The 19,263-nt window shown below is 42.8% G+C and overlaps 1 protein-coding gene across 5 annotated transcripts in view; it reads left to right on the top strand.

Moving 5' to 3' along the window:
- Positions 1-19,263, top strand: part of ATG4A (autophagy related 4A cysteine peptidase) — a 74,246-nt gene that overhangs the window by 43,642 nt on the left and 11,341 nt on the right. For 3 of the 5 annotated variants that reach the window (XM_081565873.1, XM_081565871.1, XM_081565872.1), the window contains 9 exons: positions 899-997; positions 3,674-3,775; positions 4,199-4,271; positions 7,045-7,124; positions 7,798-7,985; positions 8,108-8,186; positions 13,156-13,301; positions 14,996-15,052; positions 16,477-16,585. In XM_081565873.1, the coding sequence (XP_081421999.1) occupies positions 899-997; positions 3,674-3,775; positions 4,199-4,271; positions 7,045-7,124; positions 7,798-7,985; positions 8,108-8,186; positions 13,156-13,301; positions 14,996-15,052; positions 16,477-16,585 (933 nt within the window). Of the gene's footprint in view, positions 1-898; positions 998-3,673; positions 3,776-4,198; positions 4,272-7,044; positions 7,125-7,797; positions 7,986-8,107; positions 8,187-10,854; positions 10,914-13,155; positions 13,302-14,995; positions 15,053-16,476; positions 16,586-19,263 lie in introns of all 5 variants that reach the window. The other 2 variants (XR_014075862.1, XM_081565874.1) reach the window with 2 other exon arrangements.

Here is a 19,263-nt window from a genome sequence, read left to right as displayed (position 1 = left end):
CCACCTGCCAGTGCAGGAGACATGGGTTCAATTCCTGGGTCAGGAGGATCTCCTGGAGGGGGAAATGGCTGCTCACTCCAGTATTCTTGCCAGGATAATCCTGTGGACAGAGAAGCCTGGTGGGCCCCAGTCCATGGGGTTGCAGAGAGTCCACTTAGTGACTAAACAACAACATTATGACCATACTCATCATACCAAACATTTACATCATCTTGAATGAGTGGTAGAACACTTTTATAGATACTCTCTCATTTAATTCTTATAGTGTCCACTGAAAGTAGGCAAGGTATATGCTATGATCTCCAGTTTACAGATGAGACTTAGATTAGGTAACTAGAGACTGGTCTTCTGATGCCTTAACTTAGGACTCTTTCCTCGATTTTACATTCTCCTTCTTACCATTCAGAGCTTCATAATGTATATTTAGAATGGTTAAGAGCCTTCCAGATTTCCTTGACCATACTGATGATCAACTTTGGTAGCATTTATTCCTTAACTCAGATAAGATTGCCCTCCTCTGGAAGTGAGCTGTGAAAAGCCAGATTTGGTCAGGCAGATGATGACATGGCATGGATTAAGTGTTAGTAGTCATACATGGTAGTCAGTCATCTACCAAAATTGAATGCATACCTGGATGTCTCTAAGCAGAAAACATACAGGGCAGGTTTTGTTCATTTGTTTGTTTTGCCTTAGGCCATAGAATCCATTTTGGTTAACTCAGCATTATCTTTGCAAGTTCCACCCTGTAACAAACCTTGTTTGATATCTGGCTTTATCTCTTGCCTCTCTATTCTGAGTATGTGTGCCTGTCTATATTGTATGATTCTCCAATATGCTAATGTTTCAGGAAAGGGCAATTTAATGAACTCATGTTCATTCTCATCCATTTTGCCAACAGGGGGAACAGGCCCTTCATCAGATGCTGGCTGGGGATGTATGCTACGCTGTGGACAGATGATGCTGGCTCAAGCCCTTATCTGCAGACACTTGGGAAGGGGTGAGCTAAATTTGTTCTGTCTCAGAGACCTCTGCAGTCGCATTTACTGCTGATGGTTTAGCCTTGGTGCTAAAGGGAACAGAGCTGCAGGTCCTGAAGTGCTCTCTGTAAGCCCAAGTGGTGGGGCTGACAAGTCAACAAACCCTCTCATGAGAAGGAAACAGCTGGCATTTCCTTGTGACTCACTAAGCCAGAGAGTTATCTTCCTGGGACAGAACTGAACATCGAGTCAAGTGTATCATAGAGTTTCCATCTTCACTATTGTTCACGTGAGTTCTTAAACAGGTCAGATAACAAAAGGAGCAGGAAGAAGGGTGTGGTGGTGAGTCTGTCTTTTGACCTCATTTAAAATACTTGCCTGGCAAAAGATGTTAGTGACCTAAAGGAAGTGCCTAATGAGGGAGCCAGTGCTATTTTGGTTTGGGTTCACTGATGAGGTCCACTTGATAATGAAGGAATCCTTAAATTAGCTTTCTCAGGAGGCTGCTTTATTAAGAACTTTCCAACACAACATTGTAAAGCAACTATACTCCAATAAAATTAATTTAAAAAATAAGAATAAAGTTTAAAAAAAGGAAAAGTAACTATGTGAAGTGATAGATGTATTAATTAAGTAGATTATGATAATCATTTCACAATGTATAGGTTTATTAAATTATCACATTGTATATCCTTTTAAAAATCATGCTGTTTAAGCTAAATATATTCAATTTTTATTTGTCAGTCATACTTCAATAAAGCTTGCAAATTTTTTTTAAATAATAAAAAGTACACACTATCTTAAAATTAGAACCTTCCAGTAATCATTGTTGGAACACTTGAGTCTTGCTTTCTTAAGACATGTGCATGCTTCCCTGTTGGCTGACCTTGGTTAGATGCCAGTTCAGGAAGTTGGGTGAAAATCTGGTTTGCCTTGGGGATGAGGGAGTGAAAGGCCGCCTTGGATGAGATTGGGCTGCTGAAATCTTCAGCTGTTACTCCTTGAGATTCAGAGGTACAACAACCGACTCCCTTTCCCTGCCTGTAAAACTTCACACATCCTCCTGCGGTTACCAGAGAAGACTGGAGAAGAGTCTGGGGAGATTTTAGGGCTTCATGCCTTTTTTTCAGAGTTTAGAATGTCCCGTGCCTGCATCCCCTGGGTAGTATCATAATTTCTGTTTAACAGATGAGGAAATTGAGGCTCAGGAAATAAGGTGACTTGCACCAGGCTGAACAGCAAGAGTCATCGATTTGGGAGCAGAATGCAGGTCTTCTGTCTCCTTGTCCAGTGATTTCTCTACTGTACACATACTTCTTGGAACAGATCCATTCTTACTGTTTTTACTTTCTCATTTATGAAACTCTTCAAGATGATTCTTCTGGAAATGAATTTTATGGAGAGCAAACTGGGGAGTTTTCCCCGCAATCAGCAGTCTCAATTGTTTTAATGTAAAAGCAAGTAGCAGGAAGCATGTGGAAATAGATCTCATAGCTAAGGTATTCAAATGAGAAGATGTGATTTTATAAAGTATTTTGGAGCATTTCCTTTTTGGTTATTTTGCAGTTGAGGTGTGGTTATTAGTTGACTTATAACTGTCATCAGTAAATATTTAGTGGTACATAGCAGCCAGCTAATCAGGATTTCCCCCAGAGTCAGTTCAATAGCTGGTGAAAAACAGTTGGATGCTGTTCACCCTCTGAAGACTGCTGGATATATAAAGTTTAAACATTTGGTTTCAGAAATACAAAAGCAAAGAAAACTAAAGACTCTGGAGATAATGGCCTTTGCCTTCCAGTAGATTTCACTTGTGAATTCAAACACTTTCTAAAACCTCAGGAGAGAAATTTCTGTCTTGGAAGCCAACTAAGTCTCAGAAATCTGTCCCATTAGACAGAGTTCCTAGAGCTGAGGAAATGGGAGCAGTGTGTCCTGTCCACTGAGGTGATGATGAGAGTTTTTTCAGAGTTGTCCTCAGCAAGTCATAAGCAGCCCCTGTAGAATTAGGGGGCTGTGCCTGAGGCACAGATCAGATCTCTACAAGTGTAATTATTTTAGTTTTGGTCATAAGGAAACCTTCAACACCTGATAGCAAAGGTATTTGTTTTTCCAAAGCTCAGTGTGGCCTTTTAAAAAGGCTATGTAAAAAATGACAGTGTGCATTTCTTTAAAAAACCTTCTTAGTTGCAAATTGTGTTTATTCCCCTGGAAATACTAGTGTGTCAGGATAGCACTGTCCCTCATCCCCCGTGAGACTCTTGTCAGTGCTGCCGAAATATACGAACCAAAGCCATTAGTGTTTGTGTGGACGTGAGACACTACAATGTCTGAGTGAGACATGGATATACTGCTGGGTTTTGAAGTGATGTCCTGGTCACTGAGTAGCTGACCAGAAAGGCCTTGTGACACTGTTTTCAAGTAATATTTATCCAACTCCAGCTCATGGGCAAAGTCAATTTCTTGGTCAATTTCTTATCTTGCTTTTACTTTACACCCACTGAGTTTCTGAAAGAAATCCGTTTCCAGATGTCTTGGTCATCAATATTAAAGATACCTGGGAATGTTCTGACCCAATCATTCCCACTTTCTAGACATAATGCCTTTGTTTTCCTTCTAACCTTGTAGTCAGAGTAAGACTGAAGAGATAACAAATGGTTATAAACATGATTTTAACTCTTTTTTTTTCCCCTAAAAAGACTGGAACTGGGAGAAACAGAAAGAACAACCCAAAGAATACCAACGAATCCTACAGTGCTTCTTAGATAGAAAAGACTGTTGCTACTCTATCCATCAAATGGGTAAGGTCACATGAGTAGTTTAAAGACTGTCTCTCTGTTGCATAGTCCAATTAAGAGGAAAGAAACACTGTGAAATTCAGCTTACTTTGCCTGTACTTGCTTTTCTTTTTTTTTTAATTTAAAATATTTTATTTTATGTGGGATCTTTAGTTTTGGCACACGGAATCTTTTAGTTGTGGCATGTGAACTTAGTTGCCTCAGTTCCCCGACTAGGGATTGAACTCACATCCCCTGCATTGGAAACTCGGAGTCTCGGCCCCTGGAGCACCAAGAAAATCCCTGTATTTGCTTTTCTTGTCCCCTGCTTTATATGTGGCTCCACTAAGTCATCTATCTACTTAATTATTTATGCAAAAAATTAGGAGTTTGTAGTTTGTTGGAAGACCTTTCGCTAACATGTTTATCTTTTCCACATGAAAACAGCACAGATGGGCGTAGGAGAAGGGAAATCAATTGGCGAATGGTTTGGACCAAATACAGTTGCACAGGTATTGAAGTAAGTAAAAAGGTTGGGCATGAGCCTTATTCTACTGTCTCCTATGCCTGCCTCTACCAACTCAGTATCCCATCAACCAAGCAGTTCTTGCCATCCCACTGAGCCACCAAACATCTGTACCATTTTGCTCAGATACTTCTTTGAAGTGTGTAATGTGTGTAGACAACTGTCTTTGTTTATCAGAGTTGTAGTCATGAGTACCAGTCCAGGTAGAGGCCCCTCAGGACTCATTCCATATCCCCTCGATAGATTGGTGCTCAGACACTCAACCATCAGCCTGAGGGTCACTTTGAAGCCAAAGGATTTGTACTAAGGAGGAGGGGGAAGCCTGAACCAGCCTAGGGAAGGCACAGACTCCCACCTTGTATGATATTTTAAAAAATCTTCATTGATTCATTCAACATTTATTGGGCACCTCTACTATGCTAAGTATTGGGTGTATACAAATAAACTAGGTATAGTTCTTGCTTCAAGAAACTCACCACCTGTTGGAAGACACAAACCCTGAGGGAGTCTTGAAATCAGTTTGTCATATTTTAGTAAACTCAGGGTACCCCAGCATGGTCCTTTTGCCATTGTCCTATTAAGTCCCAGAATTCACCTCCCACAGCAAGAGGCAATGTGGAGAGGCCAGGACCAATGTTTTGGAAATGAATGGGGTAAGTGGCATTGGCACTTACACCCACAGGCCAACTCACCTGTTGTCACTCTCCTTCCTGACAGCCTATCACCAAATGGAAACTCCATGAGGGCAGAAATTGTGTTTTCCTTGTTCACTCCTATAACATTAGCACATGAAACTGCCTGGTACCTGTAAGTGCTCAATAAATATCTGATGAATTAGTGAATGCAAATGGCAGCCAGAATTTGGTGCTGATTTAGGCATCAGAAAATTGAAACCATCTAGCCTTCTTTGGTAGCTACTTTAATTCTTGGGCTCTCTGGAGCATGATGATTTGCAAAATACAAATGGGGCACTGTTTCAGTTATTAGCTAACCTTCAGTGAACTAGAATGTTTTGGAAATGTGCTTGTGAGGGGAGTAGTCTGGATTTCTTGGGGACCCAAGTGAAACCTGTATCTTGGAATCACCCTTTGCTAACAGTGCAACTTCTCTGAGACCACTTTCTTACTTTAGTCTGTAGTGCCCTTTGGGGCATTGTTGGTCACGTGAGTGAGGATCTGGTGGTATTTCAGGAACCACTGCAAGAAGCCAGGGTAGAAAGTATAAAAAATTAGAACGGTTGTGCTGATCCCAAAGCCTAGTTTGATATGGTTGGTTTATAAATGACATCCCTCAGAATTTGCTTCTTTCTTCTAAAATTTGAACTTCCCAACAACAAGTAAATGGAAACATACATTTTAAAAAGAATTTAGGTGGGTTCTTACTCATCATGAATGTTATTATCAGGAACAGCAGTATGTGATGATAATGATTATGTTATGATTATTTTGGGGAAAGATAAAATGAATGAAATGAAAATATAATGATAACTAACCTCTTATTGGGAGCTACTTTAGTTTGGGAGAGAATGTGTTTTTGTTTCATTTTGTTGGTCGTTGAGACTGGGCTTTACCCCAGAATCCCACAGTAGCCAGGTTAAAAATGTCTTCTTCAAACTGGCAAGAGAAGAAAATAAGGGAGAAATATACAACATATTTTACTCAGATAATCTCGCTTTTAAACAGGTTTTCTTTCTTATCTCCTCTGAAAGTGAAAGTGAAAGTCACTCAGTTGTGGCCAGCTCTTTGCCACTCCATGAACTATACAGTCCATGGAATTTTCCAGGCCAGAAGACTGGAATGGGTTGCCATGCACTCCTCCAGGGGATCTTCCCAACCCAGCAATCGAACTGGGGTCTCCTGCATTGCAGGTGGATTCTTTACCAGCTGATCCACCAGGGAAGCCTCTGCAGTCATGCAATTCAGCACGCTCTATGGCCGTATGTCTTCAGTTCTTGACCAACAAGGCCCAGCAAGTCTCCTGGGACAACATTCTTACTGCACTTGGGGAGGGACAGAAGACATCATCTCCTCTCTCTGTTTCTCTCTCTCTCTAGATTTCCCTGGGGCTTATTCTTTGTATTATGTACGCTTCTAAACAAATACACACACACACACACACACACACACACGTGTGTGTGTATTCATGCTAAGTCGCTTCAGTTGTGTCTGACTCTTTGTAACCCCATGGACTGTAGCCCGCCAGGCTCTTCTGTCCATGGGCATTTCCAGGCAAGAATACTGGAGTGGGTTGCCATGCCCTCCTCTAGGGGATCTTCTCAACCCAGGGATTGAAACTGGGTCTCCTGCATCTCCTGCATTGCAGGCAGATTCTTTACCTGCTGAGCCAATAGGGAAGCCCATATATATATACATATTTTTTTAAGTAAAAGTTTTTTTTTAAGCAGTAAGTCAGAATGTCTCACATTTAAGAAAAGAAAACAAAATCTCTTAGGAGCAGGTGTACTGGTCCTCTCTTGCCCAGTAGGAGTAACATCATTTTGCAAGGCAGCCTGTTCCATTTTATAAAGCAAGGCCTTCTTTCTGAGGTTCAGAAACCGTGACTCTGGCATTTTCAAAGTCCCTGGACATGCAATATTCCAGAGCTCGGTCAAAGGAGCCAGACCTGATCTGAATCCTACAGAGAGAACAACTTATCTGTGGCTCAGCATTCAGTAACTTCTGGAACACTAGACATACATAGGTGGTACTATTTTCTGCTGAGATGTCCATCTTCCCCAATTGTGACTTCATTGTATGTTGCTTTGCAGAAAACTTGCTTTATTTGATGAATGGAATTCCTTGGCTGTTTATGTTTCAATGGATAACACCGTGGTCATCGAAGATATCAGTGAGTCCTTGGCTGGTTTACCTTCTAGGGTGGTTGGGTATGGAGGTTCTTCTTACCATTCAGAACATGTAGGGGGAAGAGAGAGAGAAAGAAAGTGAGAGAGAGAGAAAGAAAGAATAAACACACACTTTCTCTCTGGCCTGCCCCTCTAGCAAGACAGGGGAGCACAGGGCTCTGGTTAATCATTCCTTGTGCCCTTTTTTCTCTTCCCTTTCAGCTTTCTAAAAGGGGAAAAAATGAGAGGATCTTTGGTGCCCCTCAGTGAAGTACCAGATTCTTTCCCTGCAGGATACCTCAAGTGCAGATAATCAGTTAAACCACCCATGGGTTTTCTCTGGCCTCCCCCACCTCACTGTACTCCTCAATATGGGGCTAGAGAGACCAACAGATACAGTCCCTGTTTCCAAGGCCCTTGTAGCCTAGTTGACAAATGAGATTCTCCCAATGAGCCCATGATATCTGAGGAGACACAGGAGTGTTCAGCTGCCAGAAGGAAGAGAAGTAAGGGCTGGACGAGTACCCTGGGCTTCTTGTAGCAAGTAGGGCAGCAGGGCCTGGGTGGCAGCAGGAAGGGCCTTCCAGGTGGGGGCTGTCATGTCAGGTCTCCCTTAGTCTTGCCCATCTCTTAGGGCTGGGTACCTCTTCTTTACCTAGCCCTGTCTTCTGTTTCTAGAAAAAATGTGCCACACCCTGTCCTTGAGTGCTGACACACCTGCTGAGAGGCCCCTGGAGTCTCTGACTGCTTCCACCCAGAGTAAGGGCCCCTCAGCCTGCTGCACGGCCTGGAAACCCTTGCTGCTCATTGTGCCCCTCCGCCTAGGCATAAACCAAATCAACCCCGTCTATGTCGACGCCTTCAAAGTAAGTCACACCTTTCCCCAAGCTGCCTGCAGCCCGCCCATCCCACCACCATCGTGAGCACGGAGATCCGTGAGCAGCAGTCCGCAAGTGAGCTGAGAATCTTGCGTTCTCTTTCCCTCCAGGAGTGTTTTAAGATGCCACAGTCTTTAGGGGCATTAGGAGGAAAACCAAATAACGCCTATTATTTCATAGGATTCTTAGGTAAGAAAAGAGTAATCACAAGTAAGTCACCGTGGGCTAGGGGAGGGCGGGCACAACAAGGTCTGCGTGGAAGACCAGGCAATTCCAGTTAGGAGGCCCTGGCCTAGCCTTGGAGATGCTGTGGCCTGTAGGCAGCTCATTCTGCCTCTAGTCTGGAGAGTAACACCTACCTGTGCCTCACAGAGACCAGTGTCTCCGTCTCTTTGCCTCTCGATATGATGGTTCCATGGCTGTGTTTGCACTGGATGACCCCAAGGTCACAGCATTGCTTCAGCACCTCTTTTTGCCTCTGGGACCCAGGGCGGCAGGGCTTCACTTCTCTGGCCTTGCCAGTCCCCTTCTTACTGGAGCTCGGGCATTCGGGCCAGGAGCCATCCTCTGACTTCCCAGGACCACACAGCTGGCTTATTGTTCAGAGGCTTGACTGGGTGGGAATTAGAGGAGGTGAAGACAGAGGTATCCCTTTTCTGATAATGGAGGCTCAGCCTTAAAACAACTAACCCAATGTGGATCCTGATGAGCAGCCCGACATTCCTGCCTCAGTGGACACCTCTGGAAACCATCTTCCTCACCAGCTGTGACCAGAGACATTGAAGGCCCTTGGCATACAAAAGGAGTAGCCTGGCTCTTCTCAAACTTTTATGTGCACACGAATCACCTTGAGGTTAACATGCAGGTTCAGCAGGTCTGGGGTGGGGCCTGAGAGCCTGCATTTCTCACTACGTAGGGCAGGTGCTGCTGGTGCCACACTTTGGGTACCAAAGGCCTTGATACCTGGTTAGTGCCGCAGAGTAAGGGAGCGATGTGGCCAGGGAAGCGGAATACTGCTACCTCTGGCAGGAGTGGGCTTTGAGGAACTTAACGAGTTTAGGGTACAAAGGAGAGCCAGAGCAGGCATGGGGGATGAATGGTGTGAGGGATGTGCAGAGGACACGGTGAGATGAGCTCGGCCACCCTCCCAACCCATCTCTTCCTCAGAGATTCAGGGAGGTGAGGTGAGTGGGAACAGACAGACCTGGCTCCTGTATGTGGCCTGCCTCCCGCTGGCTTGGTGTGTGACAGTAGGAAAAGAGAGTCAACTCTTTCAGTCTCAGGTTTCCTTTATGGAAAATAGGGTGACCCCCAGCTCACCATGTTGTCACCTCACAGTAAAGCACTCAGTAAAGAGCCAGCCTGACCCCGATGCTTCTTTCAGCTGCTTACTCTTCTCTTCTTAAGGTGGGGTTTCTCTGCAGTTGCTGGGCTCCCTCTCGAATGCTGCCACCTCCTGGTCGAGCTTAAGAACTACAGCTTGATGGAACATTTGAAAAGTGGAGGCTTTTACTTTCTTAAGTTCAAAACCCAGTATTTGGAGTTTTATACATTTAGATGTTCTCTGTTTCTAAGCTTCTGGGTTCCTGTCAAAGAAACTGTTGCAAAAATCTATTTCCTGTTGTCTGTGCTTGAAGACAAACTGAAAACAGATTGGAGAATAATTGTGGAGGGATCTCAGTGAATTCCTGGGCACCCTGGCCTCCTTATCCCAGGTTACCCAGAGAGAATTTGCCAAGTTGCCATAGTCCTCCTTCGCTTGTGGGCCTCTGGGCTGGGGAGACTTTGTTGGAGTTGGACTGCTTATGAAAGAGGTATGAGAATCCCCAGTTCCCAAAACAGAGGTTTACATAGTGTCCATTTGCCCATTAATTTCATAAATCTTTTGTTTAACCTTTACTTGAGGCTCCAAAGTCAGCTCAACTCCTCTTTTCTGACTCACCTCATTACTGTATTAGGTTTGGGGTGGGGGACCAGATTGACAGAACGTCTGAAGGGAGGGGACAGATGAGAGTTTCCGTTTTCTGAACCAGGAACTCTACAGAGGGTACTCTCTCTCTCTCCATCCCCCTTTCTCTCTCCATGTATGTGTATATATATAATTTATCATTATAATGGCTTCCCCAATGGCTCAGCAGGTAAATAATCTGCCTGAAATGCAGTAGATACAGGAGATGTGGTTCGACTCCTGGGTCAGGAAGATCCCCTGGAGGAGAAAATGGCAACCCACTCCAGTATTCTTGCCTGGAGAATTCCATGGACACAGGAGCCTGGTGGGCTACAGTACATGAGATCACAAAGAGTCGAGCACGACTGAGCACACATACTCATCATTATATTGTTTATGATATATAAATATATATTTATATAATATATTGAAATATCAGTTCAGTTCAGTTCAGTCGCTCAGTCGTGTCCGACTCTTAGTATCAGTAGTTATATAGAGATGGGGGTTCCCTGGTGGCTCAGTGGTAAAGAGTCTGCCTGCAATGCAGGAGATAACAGGTTCAATCCCTGATCCACGAAGATGCCCTGGAGAATGAAATGGCAATCCCCTCCAGTATTCTTGCCTGGGAAGTCCCATGGACAGAGGAGCCCGGCAGGCTACAGTCCATGGAGTCGCAAAAGAGTCGGACACAGCTTAGCGACTAAGCAACAAGAATACAGAGATGTATCCAGCTGTAGATAAATAGATAGATAGGGTTAACCCTGAGGGGTAGAGATCATTATTTCCATTTATACCTAGTGGAAAACTTAGAGGGGTCATTTCCTCAAGGTCACTGAGCTCAAAAGTATCAAAGCCAGAATTTGACCCCAATTTGACTGTCTGTGCTAACACACCCCCTTGCTTCCCTAGTGCTCTCTTGCCCAGTAGGAAGCTGGGAGATGCTGCTGGTGTACAAGACTGTGGCCAGGGTGAGAACCTGGCTGGGCGATTTTTTTCGGCTTAGAGATGTTTGTCTCCTGTAGTTTGGTAGAGGGCGCCACCTGGAACTCTGTCACATGAACTGGGTGTCTTCAGATGGTGGACCTGCCTGCTCCTTCTTCTCGGGCCTCACTGGAGGACTTTTCTAGGACTTTTTCAATCTATTGTATCTCTTTTAAGCACTGTCAGAAATAGGTCAGCCCACAGAGCTCTACTACACACTCATACATATATACACATACAGATATACACACACACACGGAAAAGGGCCAGACTCAGAGAGGACACTGTTATTATTCCCAGTACCTTAAACCAAAGGCTTCGCTGGTGGCTCAGCACTAAAAGAATCTTCCTGCCAATGCAGAAGACACAGGATCCTCTGGAGGAAGAAATGCTTCCTTTCCTGTCAAAGATTGACCACTGGTTTGAACTAAAAACTTGGGCTAGTCAGTAAGTTACTTTGTTTCTGTAAGTCTGTGATCCACATCTATTGACCAAGTCCTAACCAAGCCAGACACATGGCTGCGCAATTTTTGAATGAGCATGTGGGTGTGCTTAGTCATTCAGTCATGTCTGACTGACCCCATGTTTGCGACCCCATGGACTGTATAGCCTGACAGGCTCCTCTGTCCATGGGGATTCTCCAGGCAAGAATACTGAAGTGGGTTGCCATGCCCTCCTCTAGGGGATCTTCCCAACTCAGGGATTGAACCCAGGTCTCCCACATTGCAGGTGGATTCTTTACCGTCTGAGCCACCAAGGAAGCCCAAATGAGCATGAACCCATGCAAAAAAATCACCTAATAAGGCTGTTTTACAGAAGAGTCAATTCACTCAGATCATTTAAGAGGATTCCCTGCTGGCTCAGACAGAAAGAGTCTGCCCACAATGTGGGAGACCTGGGTTCGATCCCTGGGTCAGGAAGATCCCCTGGAGAAGGAAATGGCAACCCATTCCAGTATTCTTTCCTGGAAAATCCCATGGATGGAGGAGCCTGGCAGGCTACATACCGTGGGGTTGCAAAGAGTCTGAGCAAGATACTTCCTGCATTTGTATTGTATTTCAAGCAGTTCACAGAAGTGAGATCTTCCCATTCTGATAATACTCTGTGAACTAACTGGAACAGGCCCAGTGACCTCAGTTTAAAAACAAGAAAATTAAGACAGAGTGGAGTGGTTTGTCTTAGGTCTGTGATAGAGACAGATTAAACTTGGCATCAGACGTCAGAAACACTCTTTGCCAACAGAAGCACTTAGATGTACCTGACACAATCCTGAATGCCATTCCAGAGACCTTTGGGGTGTCCCTCCCTACCCCATCCCCCTGCCTCAGGCAGATCTCTCTTTGCTTCCCCAACCCAGTCTAGAACACAGAGGCCCAGTTGGTTCTCAGGCCTGGACAGTGAGGTTGGGGTGTCCCCTTAGGTACATCAGCTCATGATCTTTAGTGGTACTCTCAACCCTTTGAATATCAGATAAAAGTAGAGATTTTATTATCCCAAATCCCCCCCAAATCATTATTGGGCTAGACATTTTCCATTTGATGAAACACTGTTTTTTCTCCCATTTGTAACAGCTGGTCATCTCAAACTGAGTTTTCCCAGTGAGGTGTATCTGTGCTGATACTCATGTGACCAAGGCAGTGCTTTCTGACAGGAATTACTGACTTTCTAACACTGACTAACTTGCTAGTGAATTAAGACCAGAAGTCACCTCCCTGGTGTCTCGTCTGTGGCACAGTCAGCATTCCCATTTCTTTGGGAAGCCAAGGCCTTTTTCTTGCCCAGATGTGCTCTTTGACCATAGGTCTAAGAACCTGTGGTCTAGAGCAAGATGTTTTCCAGTGTTGAAAGAGTCAGGAAGCTTCCCTAATGGCACCTGGACTCATGGCCTGGTGATTCCAACTTACCACCTCTTGGCTACTGCTGCTCACTGAGTCTGCCATGTCATCTGTGGTCGCTCATTCCTCCCTTGTCCCCAAACCTGTCCCTTTCCATTTTTGTACTTGGACTTTGAGGAGATGTAAATGCTAGGGCAAATCTTCACATGGAATGATTGGCTTTGGGGGTGGGTGGCTTCCTTCGAACATGTTCACTTTCCTTCAGGCTTTCTGTTATCTCATTCCCATTGTCACCAAGGGAGGGGTTAGGACAACCAGAGTGACCCTTCCAAGGACAGCAGTGGGGCCAGGGCGGGTGATTCTTCAAAGGCTAATCAGGTCTCATTCAAAACAGGTAATGAGCTCATTTTCCTGGACCCTCACACAACCCAGACCTTTGTTGACACTGAAGAGAATGGAACGGTTGACGACCAGACTTTCCATTGTCTGCAACCCCCGCAGCGGATGAACATTCTGAACTTGGATCCTTCCGTAGCATTGGTTGGTATCTGAAAGTTGAGTGGGCCAAGAGACACACCGCTGCCCTATCACAGTTTGGTTCCCTGGTAGCTATCCAGGTTGCTAGATGGGATGGCAAGAGAATATTTGCTTCCCATGCCTATGAGAGGTAGTGTCGTGTAGTGTAGTGGGGAAGGAATGGGCCCTGAAGTCAAGTTGCTCGAGTTAGGATCCAAGCCACTTAACAGCCATGGACTGAGGGGGAGTCCCTCCTTAACTTTTCTGAGCTTTGGCCTTCTCATGCCTCCCATGGGCAAAACAGTAGCGCCTTCCTTGTAGGCTTGTGTGAGGTATGCTATGTGTAAGGAAGGTACTTAGCACAGTGCCCGGCATGTTGTAAGCATTCTAGAAATGTTGGTTATTATTACTGTTACCATCTTTCTCCCTTTTCCTTCTTGCCCCCTAAATATTGCCACCCAGGCACAGGGAATAAGGTGAGACATAGGGAGGGATAAGGGGGCAAGACCTCCTGGGTGGAAAATGTCCATTCCTCTGGGCACACAATCCAGGAAGTTGCAGAGTTCCCCCCCGCCCACCCCCAGAAGTATGTCTACTGTCAACACATGGAAGGGGCAGCTGCCTGGGAACTAGCCAGTGGTTCTGAGGCCTGTCTGAATCCTCTCCTCCAGTTAAACTTGATTGTAAGAGCGCCAGTGATAGAGAGCTGACAGAGTCCTCCTCTTGTTTTGGACCACTCTTTTAGTACTATAGGATGTTCTGAGGATGGATAAAGAGCCCCATGGTTCTCTTTATTCTAACAGATAATTTCCTTAAGGTCAAAACCACCTTATTAATTAATGCCTCTAGTTAAAAGTACTATTTGGCTTTTGTTTGCTGGTTTTACTACATTGTTTTTTTCTAGGTAGGTATATTTGGGCACTGAATGTAATGGAATTAACCCTGTGCTTTGGAGACTGGTCTTCATGTTAGTATATCTCATAGTGTGAAGTGGGAGAGACGGAGGAAAAGGGATAGTGTAAAAGGGAAAGGGACAGAATAAGAGCGAAAAGCAGAGAGAGAGAAAATATGAATGAGCATGTGTGTGTCCTGTTGAGGCACTGATCTGGGAGAGTGATAAACTCAATCTTCCTCCTTATTGCTGGGAGGATACATCCAAAGGAAGTGGCCCACATGCTGTGTCACAACTCTGGGCCAACGGCTCCATCTTGCAATACATAAGGCCTGCCTTGGTACCCCTGACCAGTTCTTTTTTTTAAATTGGAATATAATTGCTTTACAATGTTGTATTAGTTTCTGCTGTACAACAATGTGAAGCAGCTATATGGATACATATATCCCCTCCTTCTTGAACCTCCCTCCCGCCCTCCACCACATCCCACCCCTTTAGGTCATCACAGAGCACCGAGCTGAGCTCCCTGTGCTATACAGCTGCTTCCCACTAGCTATCTGTTTTACACATGGTGGTGTACATATGTGTGTACACGTCAATCCTAATCTCCAAATTCATCCCACCCTCACCTGCTCCCCCACTGTGTCCACATGTCCGTTCTCTACATAGGAGGGCATTTTTTTGAGGCAAGATAATTTTGGATAAATAACAAATTAGAGAAGGGACATTCATATATAAATGGCCAATAGGGAACTGGAGATATGAGATGGGTAGTGTATATATGTCATGAACAGTTCTAAGTTGTCTTCTTTTGCTTTTCCCCAAGGGGTTTTTCTGCAAAGAAGAAAAAGACTTTGATAGCTGGTGTAGCCTTGTTCAGAAGGTAAAGATATATGTTTTTCTCAGTCTTAAAAAACCAAATGTTTTTCAACATAATTCCTTTCCAAGATGGTTTTTCATAGTAACAAATTCAGCCTGATATGACTTTATTGCAAGAGAAAGAAACTAAGATATGGGGAATTATACAGAACTTTGGGGAAACCAAAGGAAAACTTTGGTTTGAAATATGCTTACTTTGTCAGATGAGCAATATTTTTAGCTACTGAATGTTCCATCTCATTGAGGTTATGAGTCAATGAAATCTTCAACTAATTATCATTTTAACCTAAAAATTTCACCTTCATATAGGGCAGCCTAAATTCTTCTATACTTTGATTATAACATTGAGGTGGTTGGAGAAACCAAACTACTTTTCTATTTGTTTCATGGTCCATTTACAGTTTAGTGTATTCCATTATGGTTTAAGGGGCTTACCTTTCTAGTAACTGTTTTATTTATATATTGATAAAATATAGACACACTGCCACTTAAAAGGAAACACAGTTTGCAGAAATCTGTGTAAATATGAAAGCAAGCTATTTTTTTTCTTGGACATTTTATGTCAAAAGGTATTTATTGTTTTGCTGGCTCCTAATCTTTGTATCTGCCTCCCTCATCCTTCGCTTCTAACACATGCCAGTTATGTGGGAGACACTGATCAATGGTTATTGAAACAATGAAAGGAGATCATAGGGAGCAGTTTAAGGAGCCCTGGGTGGGGTGGCAGGAGACATAATGTTCTCTTACTGCAAAACAGAGGGGTTGGAGAGATGGGATCCCAGAGCCTCTCCTAAGTGTAAGGAAGGAAGATTTTTCTTCACAGGTAAACAAATAATTAATTCCAAAGTCCCCAGCTGAATCTGAAATCCCAGTTAATAATTGACTGAGACATCATGGAGCATTATTTTCTAAAATTAGTTCAGAATGCAACAAAACTGTATATCACATTTAACATTAGAAAGAAAAATTTTTGACAAGACCAAGGTCTTTAAATTAGGACATATGCCATATGTCTTGTACTAAAACTGAAACCATGCCAACATGTACTGATGTTCTTTGGGGGAAGATTTAATTTAATTAACTCACATTTCTTTGGAGCCAACACTTCAGGAACATCTCATCCCTAAATTGAGTTGGTCCCGTGCAACTGGCAAATGACCTAAACCTTATGAAGGAGCATGGGCAGTGGGTACTGGCCTTCCATCAGATCCTCCCACCAGTATCCTTCCTTTCCTGGCCAACAGTATGTAGAATTGAAGAGGGCTGGGTCTTCAGATGGGTCTGGTACAGGATGGGTATATTTGTTGAGCCTGTGCTTTCACCTTTCAATAACCAGATCACTCTCTTGGGGTTTGGAGTCATATATTGCCAATCGGACAGAAATGTAGTGACTCTGCAGTGTTTACAACTGATTCTATGTCTCCTCAGGAAATTCTAAAGGAAAATTTAAGGATGTTTGAATTAGTTGAGAAACATCCATCACATTGGCCTCCCTTTGTTCCTCCAGCCAAGCCGGAAGTAACAACCACAGGGGCAGGTAAGCTGTTGTTCAGAAGCTCTCTGGCTAGCAGACCCTTGGATAGCAGTTGTTTTATTAGACAGAAGCAATTGTGGGTCATGCTTTCTGTGGAATGAAAATTTCTACTCAGTTGGACTGATCAAGGAATGGTATTTCTTCTGATGAACTGATACTTAGCAATTTCAAAGAATAATACTAAAAGAAAATGAGCTCCATGGAAAATCAAAATGAGTAGAATTTCTTTTTTCTTCATGGTCTGGTTTAGAAAACAAATCAGAGGACATGGGTAACTCAAAAGGTTCCTCAAAGATCTTACAGAGCCTCATCTTCATCACTATGAATAGGACTGTGTGACAAGTCCAGCTCATTTATTTTTTAAATCGATGTATAATTGATTTACAATGTTGTGTCAGTTTCATACATACATACATACATATATATATATATAGTTTTTCAGTTTCTTTTCCTTTATTGGTTATTATATTAAATATAGTTCCTTGTGCTATACAGTAGGTTCTTATTTATTTATTTTATGTATAGTAGTATATATTTGTTAATCCCAAACTTCTAATTTATAGCCCCCCCCTTTCCCTTCTGGTAACCATAAATTTGTTTTCAATGTCTGTGAGTCTATTTCTGTTTTATAAATACGGTCATTTGTATCATTTTTTAGATTCCACATGTAAGTGATATCATTTGGTATTTACCTTTCTCTTTCTGACTTAGTTTATTTAGTGTGATAATCTTTAGGTCCATCCATGTTGCTGCAAATGGCATTATTTCATTCTTCTTTATGGCTGAGTAATATTCCATTATATACACATGCATGTGTGTTATACATATATTATATATACACACCCCATCTTATTTATCCATTCACCTGTAGATGGGCATTTAGGTTGCTTCCATGTCTTCACTATTGTAAATAGTGCTGCTGTGACCATTGGGGTGCATGTCTCTTTTTGAATTAGATTTTTCATCTTTTCTGGATGTATGCCCAGGAGTGTGACTGCTGGATCATATGGTAACTCTATTTTTAGTTTTTTAAGAAACCTCCACACTGTCCTCCATAGTGGCCACATCAATTTACGTTCCCAGCAACAGTATAAGAGGGATCCGTTTTCTCCATACCCTCTCCAGCATTTATTATTTGTAGACTTTTTGATGATGGCCATTCTGAGCGGTGTGAGGTGATACCTCATTGTAGTTTTAATTTGCATTTCTCTAATGCTAAGTGATATTGAGCATCTTTTCATGTGCCTGTTGGCCATTTGTATGGCTTCTTTGGAGAAATATCTATTTAAGTCTTCTGTTTATTTTTTGATTGGGCTGTTTGTTTTTTGATACTGAGCTATATGAGCTGTTTGTGTGTTTGAAAGTTAATCCCTTGCAGTCACATCATTTGCAAATATTTTCTCCCAGTCCATAGGTAATCTTTTCATTTTGTTTATAATTTCCTTTGCTGTGCAAATGTTTTTAAGTTTAATTAGGTCCCATCTGTTTATTTTTACTTTTGTTTCCATTACTCTAGGAGACAGATCCAAAAAAAATATTGCTGAAATTTATGTCAGAGTATTCTGCCTATGTCTTCCTCTAGGAGTTTTATAGTATCCAGTCCTACATTGAGGTGTTTAATTCATTTTGAGTTTATTTTTTTGTATATGGTATTAGAGAATATTCTGATTTCATTCTTTTTCATGTAACTGTCCAATTTTCCCAGGACCACTTATTGAGGGAACTGTCTTTTCTCCATGGTGTATTCTTGCCTCCATTGTTGTAGATTGGGCTTCCCTGATAGCTCAGCTGGTAAAGAATCCACCTGCAATGCAGGAGACCCTGATTCGATTCCTGGGCAGGGAAGGTCCACTGGAAAGGGATAGGCTACCCACTCCAGTATTCTTAGGCTTCCCTGGTGGCTCAGGTAGTAAAGAATCTACCTGCAATGCAGAAGACCTGGGTTCGATCCCGGGGTTGCGAATATCCCCTGGAGAAGGGAACAGCTACCCATTCCAGTATTCTGGCCTGGAGAATTCCATGGACTGTATAGTCCATGGGATCGCGAAGAGTCAGACATGACTGAGTAACTTTCACTTGTTGTAGATTAATTAACCATAAGTGCATGGGTTTATTTCTGGGCTTTCTGTCCTGTCCATTGATCTATGCTTCTGTTTTTGTGCCAGTACCAGACTGTTTTGATGACTGTAGCTTTGTAGTATAGTATGAAGTCAGGGAGCATGATTCCTTCAGCTCTGTTCTTCTTTCTCAAGATTGTTTTGTCTATTTGAGGTGTTTTCTGTTTTCACACAAATTGGAAAGTTTTTTGTTCTAGTTTTGTGAAAAATGCCATTGGTAATTTGTTAGGGATTGCATTCAATCTGTAGATTGTGTTGGGTAGTATGGTGTTTTTAACAATATTCTTCCAATACAAGAACATGGTATATCTTTTCATCTGTTTGTATCATCTTTAGTTTCTTTCATCAGCATCTTATAGTTTTGGGAGTACAGGTGTTTTGCCTCCTTATGTAGATTTATTCCTAGGTATTTTATTCTTTTTAATGTGATAGTAAGAGGGATTATTTTCTTAATTTCTTTTTCTGATAGTTCATTGTTAGTGTACAGAAATGCAACAGATTTTTGTATGTTAATCTTGTACCTTGCAACTTTACCAAATTTGTTGATAAGCTCTAGTAGTTTTC

Source organism: Giraffa tippelskirchi, chromosome X (genome assembly GCF_054371585.1).
Source record: "Giraffa tippelskirchi isolate mGirTip1 chromosome X, T2T-mGirTip1v1.2.pri, whole genome shotgun sequence".
Lineage (NCBI taxonomy): Eukaryota > Metazoa > Chordata > Mammalia > Artiodactyla > Giraffidae > Giraffa > Giraffa tippelskirchi.
This window is presented reverse-complemented; position numbering and strand designations above follow the sequence as displayed.